At 45.9% G+C, this 23,353-nt stretch overlaps 3 protein-coding genes across 11 annotated transcripts in view; 1 reads left to right on the forward strand and 2 right to left on the reverse strand.

Annotated features, from left to right (window-relative positions):
* Positions 1 to 91: 91 nt before the first annotated feature.
* On the reverse strand, positions 92 to 3,270 carry NT5C3B (5'-nucleotidase, cytosolic IIIB). Of its 5 annotated transcripts, none has more exons than XM_058445032.1 (5): positions 3,075 to 3,270; positions 1,745 to 1,952; positions 1,422 to 1,520; positions 766 to 835; positions 92 to 679 (listed from the first exon to the last, which is right to left on the reverse strand). In XM_058445032.1, exons 2-5 carry the CDS (start codon positions 1,754 to 1,756, stop codon positions 504 to 506), a joined length of 357 nt encoding a protein of 118 aa, XP_058301015.1. In that variant the 5' UTR covers positions 1,757 to 1,952; positions 3,075 to 3,270; the 3' UTR covers positions 92 to 503. The 5 variants fall into 5 exon arrangements, 4 of the variants coding, with proteins under 4 accessions (XP_058301015.1, XP_058301017.1, XP_058301016.1 ...); XM_058445034.1 differs by having other exon boundaries at positions 1,745 to 1,965; XM_058445033.1 differs by having other exon boundaries at positions 3,154 to 3,264.
* On the forward strand, positions 3,064 to 15,419 carry KLHL10 (kelch like family member 10). Of its 3 annotated transcripts, none has more exons than XM_058445030.1 (6): positions 3,064 to 3,162; positions 3,499 to 3,698; positions 8,301 to 8,790; positions 11,614 to 12,231; positions 13,748 to 13,897; positions 14,861 to 15,419. In XM_058445030.1, exons 2-6 carry the CDS (start codon positions 3,505 to 3,507, stop codon positions 14,918 to 14,920), a joined length of 1,512 nt encoding a protein of 503 aa, XP_058301013.1. In that variant the 5' UTR covers positions 3,064 to 3,162; positions 3,499 to 3,504; the 3' UTR covers positions 14,921 to 15,419. The 3 variants fall into 3 exon arrangements, with proteins under 3 accessions (XP_058301013.1, XP_032019512.1, XP_058301012.1); XM_032163621.2 differs by lacking the exon at positions 14,861 to 15,419 and adding an exon at positions 14,420 to 14,834; XM_058445029.1 differs by lacking the exons at positions 13,748 to 13,897; positions 14,861 to 15,419 and adding an exon at positions 14,420 to 14,834.
* Positions 15,005 to 23,353, reverse strand: part of KLHL11 (kelch like family member 11) — a 16,908-nt gene continuing 8,559 nt past the window's right edge. The window contains exons 2-3 of one of the 3 annotated variants that reach the window (XR_004249760.2): positions 20,136 to 21,793; positions 16,774 to 16,833 (exon numbers count right to left, since the gene is read on the reverse strand). Coding sequence is in view for 2 of the 3 variants with exons in the window: in XM_032163625.2 (XP_032019516.1) it covers positions 20,212 to 21,793 (1,582 nt within the window). In the remaining variant the exon portion in view is untranslated. Of the gene's footprint in view, positions 21,794 to 23,353 lie in introns of all 3 variants that reach the window. The other 2 variants (XM_032163625.2, XM_058445028.1) reach the window with 2 other exon arrangements.

Below are 23,353 nucleotides of genomic sequence, written 5' to 3' on the forward strand. Positions count from 1 at the left end.
AGAAGAATAGAAATTTTCTTTTAAAAAGGCCAGGTGTGGTAGCTCATGCTTATAAGCCCAGCACTTTGGGGAGGCTGAGGCAGAGGGTTGCTTGAGCTCAGGAGTTCAAGAGCAACCTAGGCAACATAGTGAGACCCCATCTCTACAAACATTTTTTAAAATTAGCTAGGTGTAATGTCACATGGCTATAGTTCCAGCTACTCAGTAGGGCTGAGGCAGGAGGATCGCTTGAGCCTAGGAGGTCAAGGCTGCAGTGAGCAATGATCAAGCCACTGCACTCCAGCCTGGGTGACAGAGTGAGACCCTGTCTCAAAACAAACAAACAAACAAGCTCTGCCATTTGGCTGTATGACCCTGGGTAAGTTGCTGAACCTCCAGAATGTTCAAATCTCTTGTAAACTCTATAGCCAACAGTAAGTATAATGTCCAGTTCCAACCATTAATCATCATATGTCCTGGCCAGTAAGGAAAAGCTGTCTTAATGTATTAAAACTAGATCCTCCTTAGCAAAACAACAAGTTTTTAAAAATTAATTTTCTAAGGTCTCTATACTGGAATCTTTGGTTCCAATCAGGAACCATTTGAAGTAGCAAATGACAACCATTTCTGAATAAAGGACAGGAGCAACCCACCTCTTTCCGACACTCCTCACTGATGATCTTGCTATTATCCAGAATATCTGGAAAAAGAGAAAACTCCTTTTACTTGTCCCTTAGAACCCATCGTCTTGTCAAGCTCAACAAGGGAAGCTAGGATGTGACTTACTGTAAGAAGAAGGGCATCTCTTTCCATTATATGCAAACCTGCTCAAGGTCATGTCAAAATCAGAAATCACCTAAAAGGCAAAAGAGAGATGATGCCTAAATAGGCACCAGAATTCTAGTGTGGCCCTGCCTCAGCCTGGGGGATGATTATGGAAATCAATACAGCTCAGTGGCCAGGATGTAGGCAAAGCCCTAGGGGAGTTACCGAGTGACACAGAGGGATAGAGGGGAAGTGATCCTAATTAGTACCCGTTAACCCTGAGGAAAACGCAGTCTCCTAGTGTGGGGGCGAGGGTGAATACTCAGGACCCCTCTGACTCCTTCAGTATCAGGTCCTTCCTAAGAGATCTCTACCATTACGGCCCATCTGGACATCTTCAACTTACTGGGGAGCCGCTGGCTTGGGGAGGATAAGGCCCTAGGTACTGGTGTGGGCGCCTTCTGTCCAATTAGAGGAAGCAGCATGACCATATTGAGAAATCTGAAATCTGGGTTTTAGGACAGGCGAACCAACCCGCTCGCCTTCAAGCTCCCGGCCATTTCTTGGGGCAGAGAGCTAGGAGGGGTCCGCGGCAGAGCAAAGCGGGAAGGCCCAATGGCCAGGAAGCCTCTCCAGCCGCCCCCAGCCTGGCCGGCCCCCGCACGCCCCAGAGGTACCTGTAACCGGTCTCCGCCGCCCTTGCGGAGGGCGCCCACGATCTCCTGCACCCGCCCAGGCTGCCGCATCAGGACCGTGGCCTTCATCAGGGTGCTCACCTGTCCCGAGACCCGAGAGAACCACTGACCCCTGCGCCGCGCTGGGCCCGAGGGGAGCCCGGGGCTCGCTCGGGCGCGCGTGTGAGGCGGGGCCGGGGTGCGCGAGGGGGCGGCTACTGGCCTGGGTGGAGCGGCGGTGCCTCGGTGACCCGCTGGGGGGCTCGAAGCGCCCCGGGGGTCGGAGTCCGGGCCCGCCCCACTCCGGACGCTTCCTCCCTCCTCACCTCCTCTGCCATCCCGTTCGAGGCCCGGTCGGCGGCTCGGGGGACAACGACGGCCCCCGCGACCGCACTGCGCAGGCGTCGCCTCCCGCCGGGAGCCCGGGCAGGGGGGCGGGGCCGGGGCGGGGCCGGGGAAGTGGGCGGGGCCGAGAATCGAGTGGTCCGGGAGATGGCCGCGATCCGGGTGGGCTTGCCGGGTGCGCTAGGCAAACTGGAGGAGGGTTCTATTTATTGTGAAGAGCAGGGTGAAGGTCCCAAGGTGTTGGGGTTACGTGGGTAGGTAGGGTTCTGCCACTCTTTGTGGAGGAAAAGCCTTGCCAAGCGTGGTCATTTCCAGGCTGAAAGTTTGTGTGACAAAAACATGACTGGGGCTGGGCGCGGTGGCTCATGCCTGTAATCCCAGGACTTTGGGAGGCTGAGGCAGGAGGATCGCTTGAGCCGAAGAGTTCGAGACCAGCCTGGGCAACATGACGAAACCCTGTCTCTACAAAAAATACAAAAATTAGCCGGGCGTGGTGGCACGCAACTGTAGTCCCAGCTACTCGGGAGGCTGAGGCAGGTGGATCACTTGAGCCCGGAAGGTCCAGGCTCCGGTGGGCCAAGATCACACCACTGCACTCCAGCCTGGGTGACAGATGACACCCTGTCTCAGAAACAAAAACAGAAAAACCACACGGCTGGATGGGAGGAGAGATGAAGGAGCCGTAAACTGAATTCTGTTAATCACCCAGAAGGGGCTCTGTTAACTAGGCCATTCCTCATTCCAGAAGAAACTGAGTGACTAACCCATCCAGGGGGACTGGGAGACCCGGGACAGCTTTCTGAAATGTAATCAGCGTTGGCTGGGCACGGTGCAGAGCACCTGCAATCCCAGCTATTCAGGAGGCTGAGGTGGGAGGATCACTTGAGCCCAGGAGGTTGAGGCTGTAGTGAGTTATATCACACCACTGCACTCCAGCCTAGGTGAGTGAGCGAAACCCGTCCCTAGAAAAAGAAAGATTTTTTTTTTTTTTTTTGAGATGGAATCTCACTCTGTCGCCAGGCTGGAGTGTAGTGGTGCAATCTTGGCTCACTGCAACCTCCATCTCCCGGGTTCAAGCGATCCTCCTGCCTCAGCCTCCTGAGTAGCTGGGATTACAGGCATGTGCCACCACGCCCAGCTAATTTTTGTATTTTTAGTAGAGACGACGTTTCACCATGTTGGCCAGGATGGCCTTGATCTCTTGACCTCGTGATCCGTCCACCTCGTGCTGGGATTACAGGTGTGAGCCATTGCGCCCGGCCTAAGAAAGAAATTTAATCAGCTTTACTTCTCCCTTCAGCCTCAACTGACTTGGATTTCCTTGAGTTCGGTGTCTAGGGAGCCAAGTGTTGGGCTGTGGAAGGTAGATGGATGCTCCAGGGATAGAGACCTGTATCAGGTGAGTAACAGGAGCTGGAATCAATAAACACTTAGATGATGCTAGTGGTCATGGTCCTGTTCTGGGTTTGAGGACACAGAAGGAGGCGTGAGGTGGTTTTCAGCCTAAGTGGGGTGGTAAGGAGGGGAGAAGGAAGAGGACAAGTCCAGGAGGCAGTTCCAGAACCTGAGAGAACAATCCTGTGATCTCACTGCAGGGCCAGGATTCTGGAACTTGGGTTGCCTGATAGACCCTATAAGAAAAATGTAGTAGGGAAAAGGAGCGACAGCTGGCTAAAGGGGCCCCTCACAACCCTCCCCGAAACCCTAGGAAAGCAGCTTCTCTCCACTGTCCCAGGGTGCCATGGAGATGGAGAGCGCGGCGGCCTCCACACGTTTCCACCAGCCTCACATGGAAAGGAAGATGAGTGCGATGGCCTGTGAGATCTTCAACGAGCTTAGACTAGAGGGCAAGCTCTGCGACGTGGTCATCAAGGTCAATGGCTTTGAGTTCAGTGCCCATAAGAACATCCTCTGTAGCTGCAGTTCCTACTTTAGGTATAACAGGGTTGCCAAATTAAGCCAAAGGGGTAATTGGGCTCATTTTGAGACACTTTCATCCATTTTCTGGTTCCCACCCCACCACGTTAACTTTAGGGAGACTGTCAAAGCTCTGGGCTCCTTAAAAATTTAAAAAAAAATTTTTTTTTTAGAGATAAGCTCTCATTCTTTCACCCAGGCTGGAGTGTAGTGATGCAATCGTAGCTCACTGCAGCCTTGAACTGCTGGGCTCAAACAATCCACCTACTCCAGCCTCCCAAGTAGCTAGGTCTACAGGCACATGCCACTACGTCTGTGCTACTTTTGAAATGTTCTGTAGAGAGGGAGTCTCGCTATGTTGCCCAGGCTGGTCTTGAACTCCTGGCCCAAAGTGATCCTCCTGCCTTAGTCTCCCAAAGTGCTGGGATTACCACTGTGCCTGGCCAACTCTGGTCCAGGCAGGAGCTCCTGCCTGGCTCCTTTGGCTTCTGAAGAGGCATGACTAGGGTCAGGGCCTTTTTTCTCTTTTTTGTTTGTTTGTTTGTTTGTTTTGTTTTGTTTTTTTCCTTTTGCTCTTGAGAGATCTGATTTTTGTCTTTTTTTTTTTTTTTTTAAGATAAGTCTCACTCTGTTACCCAGGCTAGAGTGCAATGGCGCCATCTCGGCTCACTGCAACCTCTGCCTCCCCAGTTCAATCCATTCTCCCACCTCAGCCTCTCGAGCAGCTGGGATTACAGGCGCCTGACACCATGCCCGGCTAATTTTTGTATTTTTAGTAGAGACAGGGTTTTGCCACGTTGCTCAGACTGGTCTCAAACTCCTGACCTCAGGTGATCTGCCCGTCTTGACCTCCCAAAGTGCTAGGATTACAGGCATTAGCCACCGCGCCTGGCAAGATCTGATTTTTCTTTTTTTGAGATGGAGTCTCGCTTTGTCCCCCAGGCTGGAATGCAGTGGCGTGATCTCGGCTCGCTGCAACCTCTGCCTCCCAGGCTCAAGCGATTCTTCTGCCTCAGCCTCCCGAGTAGCTGGAATTACAGGCTTCCGCCACCATGCCTAGCTAATTTTTGTATTTTTAGCAGAGACGGGGTTTCACCACGTTCGTTGGTCAGGCTGGTCTCGAACACCTGACTTCGTGATCCACCCGCCTTGGCCTCCCAAAGTGCTGGGATTACAGGCATGAGCCACTGCATCCGGCCTTTAAGATCTGATTTTTCAACTGGATTTCAACCAACTATTGATGGGCCAGGTGCTTTCATCTTTGATTCTCACCCAACCAACCTTTGGGAAGGTTGGACATCCCTACTGGATCTCAGATGACAATGCCACTTCAGGGACCCCCCTGTACCCCCATCCCAATAGAGACCATTTCAAACAGGGTGATAAATTAACAAAGATTAAGGGGATGGGAAGGGGGATGAGGGGGAAATACCCGGGAAATATCAGAAGAAAAAGGGAGTTTGGGCTAAAACCATTGTAACCCAGGAGGTAGAAGGGCTATTTTGTTCATGAGCTGAAAATGTTTGAGTAATCAATTCCAATGAAGATATGATCAATGTGTCCTACCTGTTGCTAAAACTTCTCATTCATGTAGACCACAGAGCAGAGTCCACAATTTATTTTTTATTTTTATTTTTTTGAAATGGAGTCTTGCTCTGTCACCCAGGCTGGAGTGCAGTGGCACAATCTCGGCTCACTGCAACCTCCACCTCTTGGGTTCAAGTGATTCTCCTGCCTCAGCCTCCTGAGTATCTGGGATTATAGCTGTGTGCCACCACATCTGGCTAATTTTTCTTTCTTTTTTTTTTTTTTTGAGATGGAGTTTTGTTCTTGTCATCCAGGCTGGAGTGCAATGGCTCGATCTCTGCTCACTGCAACCTCTGCCTCCCAAGTTCAGGCAATTCTCCTGCCTCAGCCTCCCGAGTAGCTGGGGTTACAGGTGCCTGCCACCACGCCCAGCTAATTTTTTTGTATTTATAGTAGAGACGAGGTTTCACCATGTTGGCCAGGCTGGTCTTGAACTCCTGACTTCAGGTGATCCGCCTGCCTCAGCCTCCCAGAGTGCTGGGATTACAGGCGTGAGCCAACGCGCTCAGCTGAGTCCAGAAATAGACCAAATAGAAATTGTTTTAGGTTTTTGCAGGCCACACAGTCTGTTGCAACTACTCAACTCTGTTTTTATACTGCAAAAGCAGCCATAGACAATACTAAATGAATGGGTGTGGCTGTGTTCCAATAAGATTATTTATGGACACTGAAATTTGAATGTATTATAATTTTCAGGTGTCACAGAATATTCTTTTTATTTTCTCCCCCAACCTGCCGGGCGTAGTGGCTCACGCCTGGAATCCCAGCAATTTGGGAGGCTGAGGTGGGTGGATCATGAGGTCGGGAATTCAAGACCAGCCTGGCTAAGATGGTGAAATCCCTTCTCTACTAAAAATACAAAAAGCTGGGTATGGTGGTGGGCGCCTATAATCCCAGCTATTCGGGAGGCTGAGGCAGAGAATTGCTTGAACCTGGGAGGCAGAGGTTGCACTGAGCCAAGATCAAGACACTGCACTCCAGCCTGGGAGACAGAGCGAGACTCCATCTCAAAAAAAAAAAAAAAAAAAGATTTTTTCCTCCAGCCATTTAAAATGTAAAAATCATTCTTAATTTGTGGGCAGCACGAAAACAAGACGTGGGCCAAATTTGGACAGAGTCTGTAGGTTTGCAGACCCCTGCTCTAGAGGAAGAATTTGATTTCTAAGACCACATTTCCTTAAACCTCTTAGAAAAAGGAAGCAAAGGCCGGGCATGGTGGCTCACCCGTGTAATCCTAGCACTTTGGGAGGCTGAGGTGGGCAGATCACCTGAGGTCAGGAGTGCGAGTCAAGCCTGACCAATATGATGACACCAGCCTGGCCAACATGGTGAAATCGCATCTCTACTAAAAAATACAAAAATCAGTTGAGCGTGGTGGCACACGCCTATAATCCCAGCTACTCAAGAGGCTGAGGCAGGAAAATTGCTTGCACTCAGGAGTTGGAGGTTGCAGTAAGCCAAGATCGTGCCATTGCACTCTACCCTGGGTGACAGAGCAAGACCCTGTTTCCAAAAAAAAAAAGAAAAGAAAACAATGAATAAAAAGAGAAGTATTCCTGTTCTCTTGAAGTTTACCCTCTGGATGGGGAAATAGGCATTAAATGAGTAAAATGCATATCAAATCATCATAAATGCCTGGGAAAATAAGAAAAGGAAGGAAGATAAAAAGCAGTGAGTGGCCATTTTATTTTTATTTTATTTTTATTTTTTGAGACAGAGTCTCGCTGTTTCCCCCAGGCTAGAGTGCAGTGGTGTGATCTTGGCTCTCACTGCAACCTCCACCTCCCAGGTTCAAGTGATTCTCAGCCTCCCAAGTGGCTGGTATTACAGACATGCACCACCATGCCTGGCTAATTTTTGTATTTTTTGTAGAGATAGGGTTTTGAGATGTTGGCCAGGCTGGGCTCGAACTCCTAGCCTCATATGATCTGCCTGCCTCGGCCTCCCAAAGTGCTGGAATTACAGGTGTGAGCCAGTGCACCCTGCCCCATTGTTAGGATTGTTAGAGAAGGTCTTGCTGACACAGTAACATTTGAACAAAGACTTCAAGGGGACGAAGGAGGAAGAAATATGCGGATGTGGGGGAGCCTTCCAGGCAGAGGGCACAGCAAGTACAAAGGACCAAAGGTGGAAGCAGCTCTGGTGTGCTTAAGGAACAGCAAGGAGGCCGGTTGGGCTGGAGACAGAGTGAAGGGAAGGTGGAAGAAGACAGGGTCAGAGAGGTATTAGTGGTCCAGACCTCAGAGGCCTAAGCATTCCCTGGGTAAGGACTTTGTATTTTACCCTGAGTAAGAAGGGAATTCAGTGGAAGATTTCAAGTAGCAAAGAAACATAAACTCATAAGAATCACTGTGGCTGCTGGGATAAGACTATATAAACTCTAGGCTGAATGCAGTGGCTCACACCTATAATCCCAGCACTTTGGGAGGCTGAGGCGGGAGCATCATTTGAGCCCAGGAGTTCGAGACCAGCCTGGGCAATATAGGGAGACTCCCCCACAACCCCAATCTCATATTTTATATGAAAAAAAAAATTTTTTTTTTGAGATAGAGTCGCACTCTGTCACCAGGCTGGAGTGTAGTAGCGTGATCTTGGCTCACTGCAACCTCCGCCTCCCAGGTTTAAGCGATTCTCCTGCCTCAGCCTCCCAAGTAGCTGGGACTACAGGCAAGTGCCACCACGCCCAGCTAATTTTTGTATTTTTAGTAGAGACAGGGTTTCCCCACGTTGGCCAGGCTGGTTTTGAACTCCTGACCTCATGATCCACCCACTTCGGCCTCCCAAAGTGCTGGGATTATAGGCTTGAGCCACTACGCCTGGCCCAAGAGACCTGGGTCTAACTCTCAGTTCTAGCTCTTAATTTCTCCATCCACAAGGTAAGAGTGACCAAAGTCAGAGTTCTTGGAAAGGTGTTCTTCTTGTCCACTGTATATAGCACATGCCTGCACCCCACTTCCTCAGGCCATTTCCAATGTACTCACCTAACAGGAGAGAAATGTTTCTGTGGCTGCTAGTTTCTTTTTGTTTTTCCAGAGCTTTGTTTACAAGTGGCTGGAACAACACTGAAAAGAAGGTATACAACATCCCTGGCATTTCTCCCGACATGATGAAGCTAATCATTGAGTATGCATACACCCGGACCGTGCCTATCACACCGGACAATGTGGAGAAACTGCTTGCCGCTGCAGACCAGTTTAACATCATGGGTATCGTCAGGGGTTGCTGCGAGTTCCTCAAGTCGGAGCTGTGCTTGGATAATTGTATCGGCATCTGTAAGTTCACGGACTACTACTACTGTCCTGAGCTGAGGCAGAAGGCCTACATGTTCATACTGCACAACTTCGAGGAGATGGTGAAAGTCTCGGAGGAATTTTTAGAGCTCTCGGTCACCGAACTTAAGGATATCATCGAGAAAGATGAGCTCAATGTCAAACAGGAAGATGCTGTATTTGAGGCCATTTTAAAGTGGATTTCTCATGACCCCCAAAATAGAAAGCAGCACATTTCAATTTTGCTTCCTAAGGTCAGTGTTCACTCTTGATTCGTTTATCACAGAGAGATTGTCCTAAAAGCAAAATTCAGACATATGACAGATCCCAAGGCTGTATTTACATGTCCTTAGATAGAAGGCATCTACTATTCTCTGGAATTGTGCAACTGTCTTTTCCCTTGGCATTACTAGTTCTTTTTACCTAAGTTACATTCTTTGACCAAAATCCTTCCTGGTGGTAGGGGAAGAAGAGAGCCTTCAAAATAATTCTAGGTGGGTTGTGGTGGCTCACTTTGGGAGGCCAAGGTGGGAGAATCACTTGAGCCAAGAGTTTGAGGCCAGCCTGGGCAACATAGGTTATAAAATTTAAAAATTATAAAATTTGGCCAAGTGCAGTGGCTCACGCCTGTAATCCCAGCACTTTGGCCTAGGTGGGCGGATCATCTGAGGTCAGGAGTTCGAGACCAGCCTGGCCAACATGGTGAAACCCCATCTCTGCTAAAAATACAAAAATTAGCTGGGCATGGTAGTGGGCGCCTGTAATCCCAGCTACTCAAGAGGCTGAGGGAGAACAATCGCTTGAACCTGGGAGGCGGAGGTTGCAGTGAGCTGAGATCATGCCACTGCACTCAAGCCTGGGTGACAGAACAAGACTCCGTCTCAAAAAAAAAGAAAAAAAATTATAAAATTTAAAAATTAACCAGGCTTGGTGGTGCATGCCTGCAGTTCCACCTACTGGGTGGGAGGCTGAAATGGGAGGACTGCTTGAGCCTGGGAGGTCAAGGCTGCAGTGTGCTGTGATCACCTCACTGCAATCCAGCCTGGGCAATAGAGCGAGACCCTGCCTCAAAAAAAAAAAAAAAAAAATTCTAAAGGCTGACATTCCTTTCAGCTTTTTTCCTTTCTATGAATTTCTCCATACCCAAGGTAGAAGTTGAATTAGAAATCATGGCTGGCACAGTGGCTCATGTCTAATCCTAGCACTTTGGGAGGCGGAGGCAGGTGGATCACCTGAGGTCAGGAGTTCAAGACCAGCCTGGCCAACATAGCAGAACACTGTCTCTACTGAAAATACAAAAATTAGCTGGGTATGGTGGTGCATGCCTGTAATCCCAGCTACTCGGGAAGCTGAGGCAGGAGAGTAACTTGAACCCGGGAGGCGGAGGCTGCAGTGAGCCGAGATCACACCACTGCACTCCAGCTGGGTGACAGAGAGAGACTTGGTCTCAAATTAACAAAAAAACAAAAAAACAACAAAAAAAATCGTAAGTATTGCACGCAATTGTTGTCAGTTGGTGCTAATAAGCATATTTTACATATACAGACATGCTCAATTACTGAACAATTACCATGGTTTTTCCTGGTCTAATAGTACTGACCATTGGCCAAGGAATGGGATTGCTCTCTGGCCACTTGAGGTGCCTTCTATCTCACTCATTCTCAGCTTCCAAATGTATATACCACCTCCCCATAAATAAAAAAAAATAAAATAAAATATTTATTTTATTTTTTTTTTTTGAGAAGGAGTCTCACTGTCGCCCAGGCTGGAGTGCAGTGACGCGATCTCGGCTCACTGCAACCTCTGCCTCCCGGGTTCATGCCATTCTCCTGCCTCAGCCTCCCCAGTAGCTGGGATGACAGGCACCCGCCACCACGCCTGGCTACCTTTTTGTATTTTTAGTAGAGACGGGGTTTCACCGTATTAGCCAGGATGGTCTTGATCTCCTGACCTCGTGATCCGCCCTCCTCGGCCTCCCAAAGTGCTGGGATTACAGGCATGAGCCACTGCGCCCGGCTGACGAGTATTTATTTGAGACAAGTGTCACTCTGTCACCCAGGCTGGAGTGCTGTGGTGTGATCACAGCTCACTGCAACCTCCGCCTCCTGGGTTCAAGCAATTCTCACGCCTTGGCCTCCAGAGTAGCTGGGACTACAGGCATGCGGCACCATGCCTGGCTAATTTTTTTTTCTTTTTTTTTGAGATGGAGTCTAGCTCTGTTGCCCAGGCTGGAGTGTCGTAGTGCGATCTCGGCTCACTGCAACCTCCACCTCCCCAGTTCAAGCGAGTCTCCTGCCTCAGCCTCCTGAGTAGCTGGGATTATAGGCACCTGCCACCACGCCCAGCTAATTTTTGTATTTTTAGTAGAGATGGGGGTTTCACCATGTTGGCCAGGCTGGTGTCAAATGCCTGACCTCAAGTGATCTGCCCACCTCGGCCTCCCAAAGTGCTGGGATTACAGGTGTGAGCCACTGCATTCAGCCTGATTTTTGTATTTTTGTATTTTTTTTTTTTTTTTTGAGACAGAGTCTCGCTCTGTGGCCCAGGCTGGAGTGCAGTAGGGCGATCTCGGCTCACTGCAACCTCTGCCTCCCTGGCTCAAGCAATTCTCTTGCCTTAGCTTCCTGAGTAGTTGGGATTACGGGTGCGTGCCACCACACTCAGCTAATTTTTGTATTTTTAGTAGAGATGGAGTTTTGCCATGTTAGCTAGCCTGGTCTACAACTCCTGACCTCAGGTGATCCGCCTGTCTCGGCCTCCCAAAGTGCTGGGATTACGGCCGTGAGCCACCTCGCCTGGCCCCAACTTTTGTATTTTTAGTAGAGACAGGGTCTCTACTATGTTGCCAGGCTGGTCTCAAACTCCTGGCCTCAAGTGATCCGCCTGCCTCGGCCTCCCAAAGTGCTGGGATTATGGTGTGAACCTCAAAATCGACTATTTAAACTGTGACTTGTACATCAAAAACAAACCAAAATATTTCCAGCAATTCAAAGGCAGATTGTAAAATGGGAGTTAAGGATGTGGGATTTCCTGGCACTCTCAGGTCACCTGAATGACTTTCTGCGTTTGCTTCTCAGGTTCGCCTGGCCCTAATGCATGCTGAGTACTTCATGAACAATGTTAAGATGAATGACTATGTCAAAGACAGTGAGGAATGCAAACCAGTCATCATTAATGCCCTAAAGGCCATGTATGACCTCAACATGAATGGACCCTCTAATTCTGATTTCACCAACCCACTCACCAGACCCCGCTTGCCCTATGCCATCCTCTTTGCAATTGGTGGCTGGAGTGGTGGGAGCCCCACCAATGCCATTGAGGCGTATGACGCTCGGGCAGACAGATGGGTGAATGTTACTTGTGAGGAAGAGAGTCCCCGTGCCTACCATGGGGCAGCCTATTTGAAAGGCTATGTGTATATCATTGGGGGGTTTGATAGTGTAGACTATTTCAATAGTGTTAAGCGTTTTGACCCAGTCAAGAAAACTTGGCATCAGGTGGCCCCGATGCACTCCAGACGTTGCTATGTCAGTGTGACAGTCCTCAGCAATTTTATTTATGCCATGGGAGGATTTGATGGCTACGTGCGTCTAAACACTGCTGAACGTTATGAGCCAGAGACCAATCAATGGACACTCATCGCCCCCATGCACGAACAGAGGAGTGATGCAAGCGCCACAACACTCTATGGGAAGGTAAAGGACCAGGGTGGGAAGGGAAGAGGTGGATGCAAAGTACAAGCCCAGAAATGATACTGCTCTTTTTTGGGGTGGTTGGAAGACGCAGTGGCAGTATTCACTTTGGAGCACTCATTCTTTCTTCAATTGACAAGGTGACTAGTTGCAACTGCCTTTTATTTTGCTTATTAAAAAGTAATGCAAGGCCAGGCGCGGTGCCCCAAGCCTGTAATCCCAGCACTTTGGGAGGCCGAGGCGAGCGGATCACTAGGTCAGGAGTTCAAGACCAGCCTGGCCAACATAGTGAAACCCTGTCTCTACTAAAAATACAAAAAATTAGCCAGGCCTGGTGGCGGGCGCCTGTAATCCCACCTACTCGGGAGGCTGAGGCAGGAGAATCGCTTGAACCCAGGAGGCAGAGGATTTCAGTGAGCCAAGATGGCGCCACTGCACTCCAGCCTGGGCAACAGTGCAAGACTCCATCTCAAAAGAAAAAAGAAAAAAAAAGTAATGCAGGCTGGGCTCGGTGGCTCACGCCTGTAATCCCAGCACTTTGGCAAGCCGAGGCGGGAGGATCACGAGATCAGGAGATCGAGACCATCCTGGCTAACATGGTGAAACCCTGTCTCTACTAAAAATACAAAAAATTAGCCGGGCGTGGTGGCGGGCACCTGTAGTCCCAACTACTCAGGAGGCTGAGGTGGAGAATCACTTGAATCTGGGAGGCGGAGGCTGCAGTGGGCGGAGGTTGCAGTGCTCCAAGATTGCGCCACTGCACTCCATCCTGGATGACAGAGCAAGACTCCGTCTCAAAAAAAAAAAAAAAAAAAAATTGTGGCAGGGCCCAGTGTCTTGTGTTTGTAATCTCAGCACTTTGGGAGGCCAAGGTGGGTGGATCACTTGAGGTCAGGAGTTTGAGACCAGCCTGGCCAACATGGTGAAACCCGGTCTCTACTAAAAATACAAACATTAGCCAGGCACAGTGGTGCACACCTGTAATTCCAGCTACTCAGGAGGTGGAGGTTGTAGTGAGCCGGGATAGCTCCACTGCACTCCAGCCCAGGCAACAGAGCGAGACTCCATCTCAAAAAATAAAAATAAATTTAGGCTGGGCACAGTGTATCATGCCTGTAATCCTAGCACTTTGGGAGGCCGAGGGGGATGGATTGCCTTAACTCAGGAGTTCGAGACCAGCCTGGACAACACGGTGAAACCTTGTCTGTACTAAAATACAAAAAATTAGCAGGGCGTGGCAGTGTGTGCCTGTAGTCCCAGCTACTCCGGATGCTGAGGCAGGAGAATTGTTAGATCCCGGGAGGCGGAGTGAGCAGAGATGGCGCAACTGGACTCCAGCCTGGGTGACAAAGTGAGACTCTGTCTCTAAAAAATAAATAAAAAGCAATGCATGCACATATGAAAAAAAGAAATTCAGACTGTACAGACTGGAATTAAGTGCCCACTACCACTACACACATATCCTTTCTTTCTACTCCCTAGAGTGGGAATTTTAATAATCTTGGAACTCTTCACACAGGTCTACATATGTGGTGGGTTTAATGGAAACGAGTGCCTGTTTACAGCAGAAGTATACAACACTGAAAGTAATCAGTGGACAGTCATAGCACCCATGAGAAGCAGGAGGAGTGGAATAGGCGTGATTGCTTATGGAGAACATGTATATGCAGTAAGTTTATCTAGTACTACAAAAAAAAGAAAACATTACCCCTAGATTTTATATTAGTAAATGGGTTTATGCTACTATTGGTAAGTATTTGAAAAGCTTTTTTTTTTTTTTTTGAGACAGAGTCTCGCTCTGTTGCCCAGGCTGTACTGCAGTGGCAGGATCTCGGCTCACTGCAAGCTCTGCCCCCCGGGTTCATACCATTCTCCTGCTTCAGCCTCCCGAGTAGCTGGGACTACAGGCACCCGCCACCATGCCCAGCTAATTTTTTGTATTTTTAGTAGAGATGGGGTTTCACCGTGTTAGCCCAGATGGTCTCCATCTCCTGACCTCATGATCCACCCACCTCGGCCTCCCAGAGTGCTGGGATTACAGGCATGAGCCACTGTACCCGGCTGAAAAGCTTTTTCTCATGGAAGATAATGGAAGAGGGAGTTATGAAATCACTGGTACCACCAACAAGGGCTTCCTCAGTGAACAGAATCAATGGTTAGCAGTCAACCGTGTTTCTTTTGCTATCCACAGGTAGGTGGCTTTGATGGAGCTAATCGACTTAGGAGTGCCGAAGCCTACAGCCCTGTGGCTAACACTTGGCGCACAATTCCCACTATGTTTAATCCTCGTAGCAATTTTGGCATCGAGGTGGTGGACGACCTCTTGTTTGTGGTGGGTGGCTTTAATGGTTTTACCACCACCTTTAATGTTGAGTGCTATGATGAAAAGACCGATGAGTGGTATGATGCTCATGACATGAATATATACCGCAGTGCTCTGAGCTGCTGTGTAGTACCAGAGCTGGCCAATGTTGAGGAATATGCAGCTAGACGGGACAACTTCCCAGGATTAGCACTGCGAGATGAAGTAAAATATTCTGCTTCGACAAGTACCCTACCTGTATGAGCCTCTTCGTTTAGCTAATAAAAAGTCTAAGCAATAAGAATTAATTCTTTTTTTTTTTAAATGCAGTGTTTAAACTTTGAAGAGTACTGGAAAATGTTCAAGTTAAGAGAGCCAATGGCTGGATAAATGAGGGAGCAGGAGGGATGGAAGAAGGCAATTATATCCGACAGTGCATAAAGAAGAAAAAAAAGTCACACAGTACAAACCAGCTTTAAAGAAATATGTTTATTTAAAACTTACACTGAGACAATTAGTAGCTTTAACAGAGAACAAGATAGCTTCAGGAACATAAAACAAGCTATTTTACAATGTCATGTCTCAAGGTGTTCTAAATACTACATCTCCTCTGACTTAAGAGGAGATAGTGAAGATTGTATTTTCAGTAGAGTAGGGACCTGGATACTACTAGCCCAAAAAACTTACTGCATCAACTCAAACTAAATGTTTATTTTACAAATAACTCAACGAGCCCAAGCACACAGATCATAAAATCTTCAAACACCTAGCAAGCACTACTTTTCACGAGTGCATTATGCAGGAGGACTAAGTTAACAAGTGCTCTGCAGTCTGTGCTTCAATGTAAGACATTCGTAGTGATGGTCACTGAGTAAGACAAAAAGCCCTACAAATGTAATAAACAAACAGCAGTGATTTTGCTATCTAATTAAATTATTTGAAGCAAAATGACTACTAGGTTATATTACTGCTATTATATTACATCACTCAACTATGAGCTGTTCTGTTTCCAATGACCAGAACATACGGTATAATAACAAAAACAAAAAATGGACTATTCTCAAGAAAGTAACAAACTGGAGCGATCAACTGTGCCAAAATGTTTGAGAGACTGAATTGTTTCTCAAATATTGTACAGTTAAAGCACCCTCTGGTGTAGACAGAGTACTTGGTTTACAGTAATGTACAACACTTTCAAAGACATGAAATGTGGCCAGTATACTATATTTAAACTTAATTTGAGAAAAGTATCAAAAAAGAAGTCCCTTTAGTTATGCTTGATTAGACCAAATAACTAAAATATACAAATCAACTCTCCTGTCTACATACAGTATAGTGTTGACATTAGAATTACGAAGCAGAAAATGAAATATTTTAAACATACCACATGCTACACTAGTCAAGAGGTAAGGAGGAAAAGTGAGCCCTAGAAACTGCCTTACCAGCAGCCTGACGGGTTTAAAAAACACAAAAGCACATAAATCTTCCATAAACGCTATCTTTCCAGCTTCAAACTTCTGTTCTATATTAAAAAGGTATATTTAAATTTTTTGGTCCCAGAAATACTATATAAAACCAGGTGATCAAAACAAAACTTATGTCATGAATTTTAAGAGTTTTTAGCAAAAAAGTTATTTTTGAACTGGCACAGCAAAAGCAAAGTTGAACATCATGATACACAAGACTAATCATGCAAACAACTGTAAGTGGGATGTGTTACTTAAACACTAAGCTCATGACTGACATTCTCAATATATACCACTGATTTTTTTAAGCCATGGTGGGGTATAGTTCAAGGATACCCATTCTAAGATATAAGTAGCCTCACTCAAAGTTATATATACTATTACTTATTGGTATAATGACCTCCTCTCTTTTCTACAAACAAAAGCAAAAGCAACAAAACAAAGGTTTGCTTGAATACACATTAAGCTGTCTTTCTAAAGTCATGTTTTTAACTGCATACATTACCAAAAACAGTATTTTAAGTTTTCTCATCAAAAAGGAAATTTCTTTCCCAAGAAGCTATTTTAGGCCTGATCCTTGTAATTAGAACCTTTCCAAATACTCTGGGAAGTTATTTCCAGTTTAGAATTTCAGAATGTCAGCCTTGAACAGATTTAAGCAAATCTGGTTTTTTCCTTATTAACAAGTTAGTTAGGATATTTCAGAAACACAAGTTATTGATGTGAAATTACACATGTGAATTCAAATATACAAATTAGAAAATCAGGAAAACCTGCACACATCATCATGCAATGAAGGACTTACCCCTTCTTTTCAGCCATGGGCTAGGCTGCCTGCTAAGTTAAAAAACAACAGTTTCAATCAAGGTTTTAAAACCAGATTATGCCTAAATCTTATGAGTTATAATTTCTGTCACATCATGTGAAAAAAACACAACCCCACAAATGACTTGGTAATGATTATCTCAGAAGACAACTCTGAGAACAAAAAACAAAAAACACATCACACCCTCCCAGTGAAAAACTATTATCGTAGTGAGACACTAAATTATTTAAATACAATCAAGAAAACGAAGTTTGCTAGCATAGTCTATTGGAGAGAAATGAGAACTTCATTTAGTGAGCTTCATTTAATGATTCTTACTTGCATAGATCTCTCACAACTAAGAATTAGTGCTTCTCAGAATCCAAACGGCTTTTATTAAAATAACTACAAAGAAATAGAAATTGAGAAAAAGGTAGTGGTGGGATAGGATAATATATCCTTATATGTAGAAATAGACTTGCAGTTTCTCACGCCCACTCCAATCGAAATTAAATGGATTTAAAGTTGATTTTCAACATATTTATTAAAAACTTTTCACCTAGGCAGGGATACTAATTTAAAAATTTCAAGTTCTTAGTATAGAGCCCCAGACCTACAACTATTAGTCTTGCAGCAAATAGCCAAAATTTCTGGTTGTGCTTTTCTCTTTTGGTATTTGATCACTAACAAGATTAACTATAATGGACTAGGGAAAAAAAAATCACTGCACTTGGAATTTGACTTCTAGAATGGTATGCCAAAATGTCTAAGAAGGTAAAGACAGTCCTTAAGAAACAGGATAAATCATTGGACAGGTGGCTCTTTGGGAGGTCAAGGTGGGAGGATTGCTTGAGGAAAGGAGCTTGAGACCAGCCTGGCCAATAAGGTGAGACCTCATATCTTAAAAAACCAAAACAACAACAAAAACAAGAAAACCACATTGTAAACTGTTAGGAATCCTTTATACTAACTGAGCATTAAGAGTAAATTTGAGGGCCGGGCATGGTGGCTCACACCTGTAATCCCAGCGCTTTGGGAGGCTGAGGTGGGCAGACCACGAGGTCAGGAGTTCGAGACCAGCCTAACCAACATGGTGAAACCCCATCTCTATTAAAAATAGAAAAATTAGCTGGGCGTGGTGGCACACACCTGTAATCCCAGCTACTCAGGAGGCTGAGGCAGGAGAATTGCATGAACCTGGGAGGTGGAGGTTGCAGTGAGCTGAGACTGCGCAACTGCACTCCAGCCAGGGCGACAAAGCGTGACTGTTTCCAAAAAAAAAAAAAAAAAAGTTAATTTGAGGCTGGGCGTGGTGGCTCACACCTAATCCTAGCACCTTGAGAGGCTGACACGGGTGGATCTCCTGAGCCCAGGAGTTGGAGACCAGCCTCGGCAACATGGAGAAACCCTGTCTCCACCAAAAATACAAAAAAAAAATTAGCTGGGCGTGGTGGCGTGTGCCTGTAGTCCCAGCTACTCAGTAGGCTGAAGTGGCAGGATGGCTTGCATCCGGGAGGTGGAAGTTGTAGTGAGCCGAGAGTGTACCACTGCACCCCAACCTGGGTGACAAACTGAGACCCCATCCCCGACCCCCCCCAAAAAAAAGTCAATTTGAGTGCTAACTTTTATAAAGCTCAGGAGACATAAGAGAATTAGAACAATGCATAAAACTAAATAAAAGATAGCTTCAGTGATCTTTTTAATTTTTATTTGAGACACCGTCTCTCTGTCACCCAGGGCAGAGTGGCATGATCACGGCTCATTTCAGCCTCAACCTCCCCAGGCTCTGGTGATCCTCCCACCTTGGCCTCAAGCAGGAAGGACTACAGGCACGTGCCAGCTACCACACTCAGCTAATTTTTGTACTTTTTGTAGAGACAGGGTCTTGCTATGTTTCCCAGGCTGGTCTTGAACTCTTGGGCTCAAAATCTGCCCACCTCAGCCTCCTCCAAAGTGCTGGGATTACAGTCATGAGCCACCGTGCTCAGCCCATAAACCTTTAAAAGCCAAAATTATGTACCCAAATTTGGTATCCTAGGCTCAGGCAAAGTTTAAAAGTGTAGGGCAACTGGATAAAATATAACAATCAGAAATAATAAGGCTTCTCTTTAGCAACATTTCTCTAAATTGTGACTTCCTTCCCATTTTGGAAAAAAACAGTTTCTTGTAGAAAAGAATAATGGACTGGGCGCGGTGGCTCATGCCTGTAATCCCAGCACTTTGGGAGGCTGAGGCGGGCGGATCACCTGAGGTCAGGAGTTCAAGACCAGCCTGGCCAACATGGTGAAACCCTGTCTCTACTAAAAGCACAAAAATTAGCCAGGCATGATGGCGGGTACCTGTAATCCCAGCTACTCGGGATGCTGAGGCAAGAGAATCACTCGAACCTGGCAGGCAGAGGTTGCAGTGAGCTGAGATTGCACCACTGCACTCCGGCCTGGGCAACAAGAGCAAAAAAAAAAAAAAAAAAAAAAAAAGGAATAATGAAGATTCTATATAATATGCATTAGAGCAAAAATTAAAGTGGAAGGCATTGAGTGTCGATTGTCATAGGCATTATTTACACTCATTAACATATCCTCAAATAATCCTGCAACTCCCGAAAAAAATGTTGAAAAAATTTTAAATGCCTTTTCTCAGTCTACACTAATACTTTTCTTCTTAGAGAAACAAAGTTCACACATGTAACTTGCTCTGTATTTAGTCAATTAGCTAAAGATCTATACTTTTGCCAACTACCCTCACCTCAGATTGAAGGCTTAAAGTCTATAAACAGCTGCTAATGAAAAATATTCAAAAAATGCATGAGCCAATAAAAAATTTCTCATCAGTCACATCTTCTAGGAAAGAAAGTGGCATTTCTAGATAAACATAAGAAAATATCAATGCGAACATTCTCAAATTATCTTGCTGAAATATTGAGTGTTTTCATCCAAATTTCGGTCTCACTATTGCACATGCCTCCTGCAGATGAGGGCTCAATGCAGAAGTCAGATCTTGCCAAAACCAATCATTTAATAAAAAATGAAAAAGAATATCAAAGTAAATGTGCAAATAAAATTGGTGCTTAAAGCATGTTCAAAACATAAGTCCCCAAGACAAAGGAGTTATAACTCGTTGGCAAGAAAACAGCTAAGCAACTACACCTGATTTTTCCACTTCTCCTTAATAAGATCTTATTTAGCTAGCACAAAACAAACAAACCAAAGACAAAAATTGCAAGCTAACAAAATGACCATGTATTGAACTGAGTCTCCCATTCTTTAGTTTTTAACTCTATTTCCTTTATATGGGGTAATAATCAGTTCATGTAGAAAGTAAGTTATCGACATACTTTTTCAAGTAACAGCCTGGATATCTTCAGCTTCACGAAATGGTTTAACAGTTTTAATCGGCACGCTTGAGAGAACCTAGCATTCAATCTGAGAGCTTGGCACTCGCCTCATGTTCAGGGCGTGACGATGTATCTCTTGCATCTGTCTGATGCGGTCCTTCTGCCACATCAGGTTTTGAGGCATAGGGTATCTCTGTGTGCCATGCAAGTACCGGTATGGGATCCTCACGTGACAAGCAGTGGCTCTACAACGAGGTTGTGGCATAGGAGGAAGAAGCATCCACCTCTTCCTCTCCGCACAATATCGGTAGGCTTCTTTCCGATACTGTTTATCAATATCATCACTGTTTTTCCAGCCTCCTATAATAAAGACATCATCTTTGTAATAGCAAATGGCTGCTCCTTCGATGCTTAGGACTTCTGGAGGCAAGCTTTCAAGGATCTCATCAGACACTTGGCTGGCAATTTTTCTTACTGCCTCTTCGTTTTCTAAACAATAACTCTTGGGACAACATGATGCTGTCTGATAAAAGTTTGAATTGACCACAGACATTTGGAAAAAGCAGTAATTGTCAATAAGCGGCAAAGATTCCACATCTTGCCACTGTCGAGTCTCTGTATCATAGCAAGTAATTACAGCCTTTAATCCATCTTCAGTGTCCCGGTCTACAGGAGTGCGGGCGGCAATGTATACAAACCGGTCTTCAATGGCTAGTGCTTTGACATCTCGAAGAATCTTTGGTGCCGATTCCAAGTTGTGCCATTTATCAAGCTCAGGATTATAAACAGTCACATCTTTAAAACCAGGACTAAAGTTGCCATGTCCTCCAATGCTATAGAGCTTCCCTTTGACTTCTGTTAGTCCAAAAGAATGCTTTCTTGTCATCAGACTACAAACATGTTCCCATGTATTCAAATTTGGGTTATACCTTTCTACAGTTTTAGCAAACCCTGGCTCCATTGATCCAGCAACATACACGTAGGATTCTGTTACTGCAACAGCATGTCCATCGAGGTGATTATGAATATGTGGCAGATTTACCCATCTGTCCTCATCAACAAAATATCCCACACATTCACTTAAATAGTCCCCTCCTTCTGACACACCTCCAATAACCATGATCACATCCATGTTTTGCCCATAACGAGGCAATAGTGAGACATGAGAAGTGGGGTGCTGGCATGTGCCAGATTGTATATTCTCAGCTCTCAGAGCATGTCTCTCCACTGCGTCAGCGACCAACTTGACACAAACTTCATTATTGGCTACCAGCCTCTCTGGTTTGACATGTCGAGTAAGGTAGGTAGGTTTCATCTGGGACAACCTGAGCAATTTAAAAAGTTCTTCAAAGTATCTCTCTCTCTCTTCAGCATTTCTCTGAACCCATTTCAAAACGGTTTCAAAGAGAACCTCTTCAGAATCAACCGTAATTTCCAAATCTGAAAGCCAGTCTCTAATGAGATGGAAAGGTAACGTATAAAATTCTTCATCCTGAATCACTTTGTGGAAATTTCTCCGTATCATATCAGCAGCCTTTAGAGCAAGTTGGCTCAGGGTGTACATGTGTGCTAAGCTATGAATTGCCACACAATTTGAGAGATGAAGTTTTTTCTTGAGAAATTCTCCACAAAATTCTTTTAAACGAATGAGTAGGAACCTAAAATCAAGAAAAAGAGAAAAGATTAATTTTACAAATGGGCATATTTTATGTGGTTACTTTTTTCTTTTTTTTGAGACAGGGTCTCACTCTGCCACCCAGGCTGGAGTGCAGTGGCGTGATCTCAGCTCACTGCAACCTCTACCTCCTGGGTTCCAGCGATTCTCCTGCCTCAGCTTCCTAAGTAGTTGGGGCATGCTACCACGTCCAGCTAATTTTTGTATTTTTAGTAGAGACAGGGTTTCACCATATTGGCTAGGCTGGTCTAAAACTCCTGACCTCAAAGTGATCTGCCCACCTCGGCCTCCCAAAGTGCTGGGATTACAGGTGTGAGCTGCCGTGCCCGGCCTACATTTTTTTTTTTTTTTTTTTTGAGACAGAGTCTCACTTTATCGGCCAGGCTGGTGTGCAGTGGCACAATCTTGGCTCATGGCAACCTCCATCTCCCAGGCTCATGCAATTCTCTTGCCTCAGCCTCCCGAGTAGCTGGGATTACAGGCATGTGCCACCACACCCGGCTAATTTTTGTATTTTTAGTAGAGACAGGGTTTCACCATATTGGCCAGGCTGATCTCGAACTCTTGACCTCGAAGTGATCCGCCTGCCTTGGCTTCCCGAAGTGCTGGGATTACAGGTGTGAGCTGCCATGCCCGGCCTACACTATCTCAAAAAAAAAAAAAAACCAAAAAACCCCCCAAAAAACAGAGTCTCACTTTATCCGCCAGGCTGGTGTGCAGTGGCACAATCTTGGCTCACGGCGACCCCCTTCTCCCAGGCTCATGCAATTCTCCTGCCTCAGCCTCCCGAGTAGCTGGGATTACAGGCGTGTGCCATCACACCCAGCTAATTTTTGTATTTTTAGTAGAGACGGGGTTTCACCATGTTGGCCAGGCTGGTCTTGAACTCCTGACCTCAAATGTCCACCCACCTCGGCCTCTCAAAGTGCAGAGATTATAGGCGTGGGCCACCGTGCCTGGCCATGGCCTACATTAAAAAAAATTATTATTTTTTTGTAGAGCCGGCGTCTCACTATATTGTCTACACCGGTCTTGAACTCCTTGCTTTAAGCAATCCTCCTGCCTCTGCTTCCCAAAGTGTTTGGGATTACAGGTGTGAGCCACCACACCCAGCCTATGGTCACATTTTGAGAGCATCTAAATTATACATATTGAAATAGTTAGATTAATCTCACTTTATACACAAAATCTGAAAAAAACAAAACAAAAAACAAACAAAAAACCACCACCAAAGTAGAAAATATTGTGCTGGCAAAGTATGTTTAAAAGCACATACAGGCTGGGCGTGGGGGCTCACACCTATAATCCCAGCACTTTGGGAAGCTGAGGGTTGCTTGAGCCAGGAGTTCAAGACCAGACTGGGAAACATGGCAAAACCAAGTCTCTTTAAAAAAAGGCACATGGCTGGGCGCAGTGGCTCACACCTGTAATCCCAGCACTTTGGGAGTCTGAGGCAGGCAGATCACTTGAAGGCAGGAGTTTGAGACCAGGCTGGCCAACAACATGGCGAAACCCTGTCTCTAATAAAAATACAAAAATTAGC

The sequence above is a fragment of the Hylobates moloch genome, unplaced genomic scaffold (genome assembly GCF_009828535.3).
Source record: "Hylobates moloch isolate HMO894 unplaced genomic scaffold, HMol_V3 SCAFFOLD_10, whole genome shotgun sequence".
NCBI classification, from domain to species: domain Eukaryota; kingdom Metazoa; phylum Chordata; class Mammalia; order Primates; family Hylobatidae; genus Hylobates; species Hylobates moloch.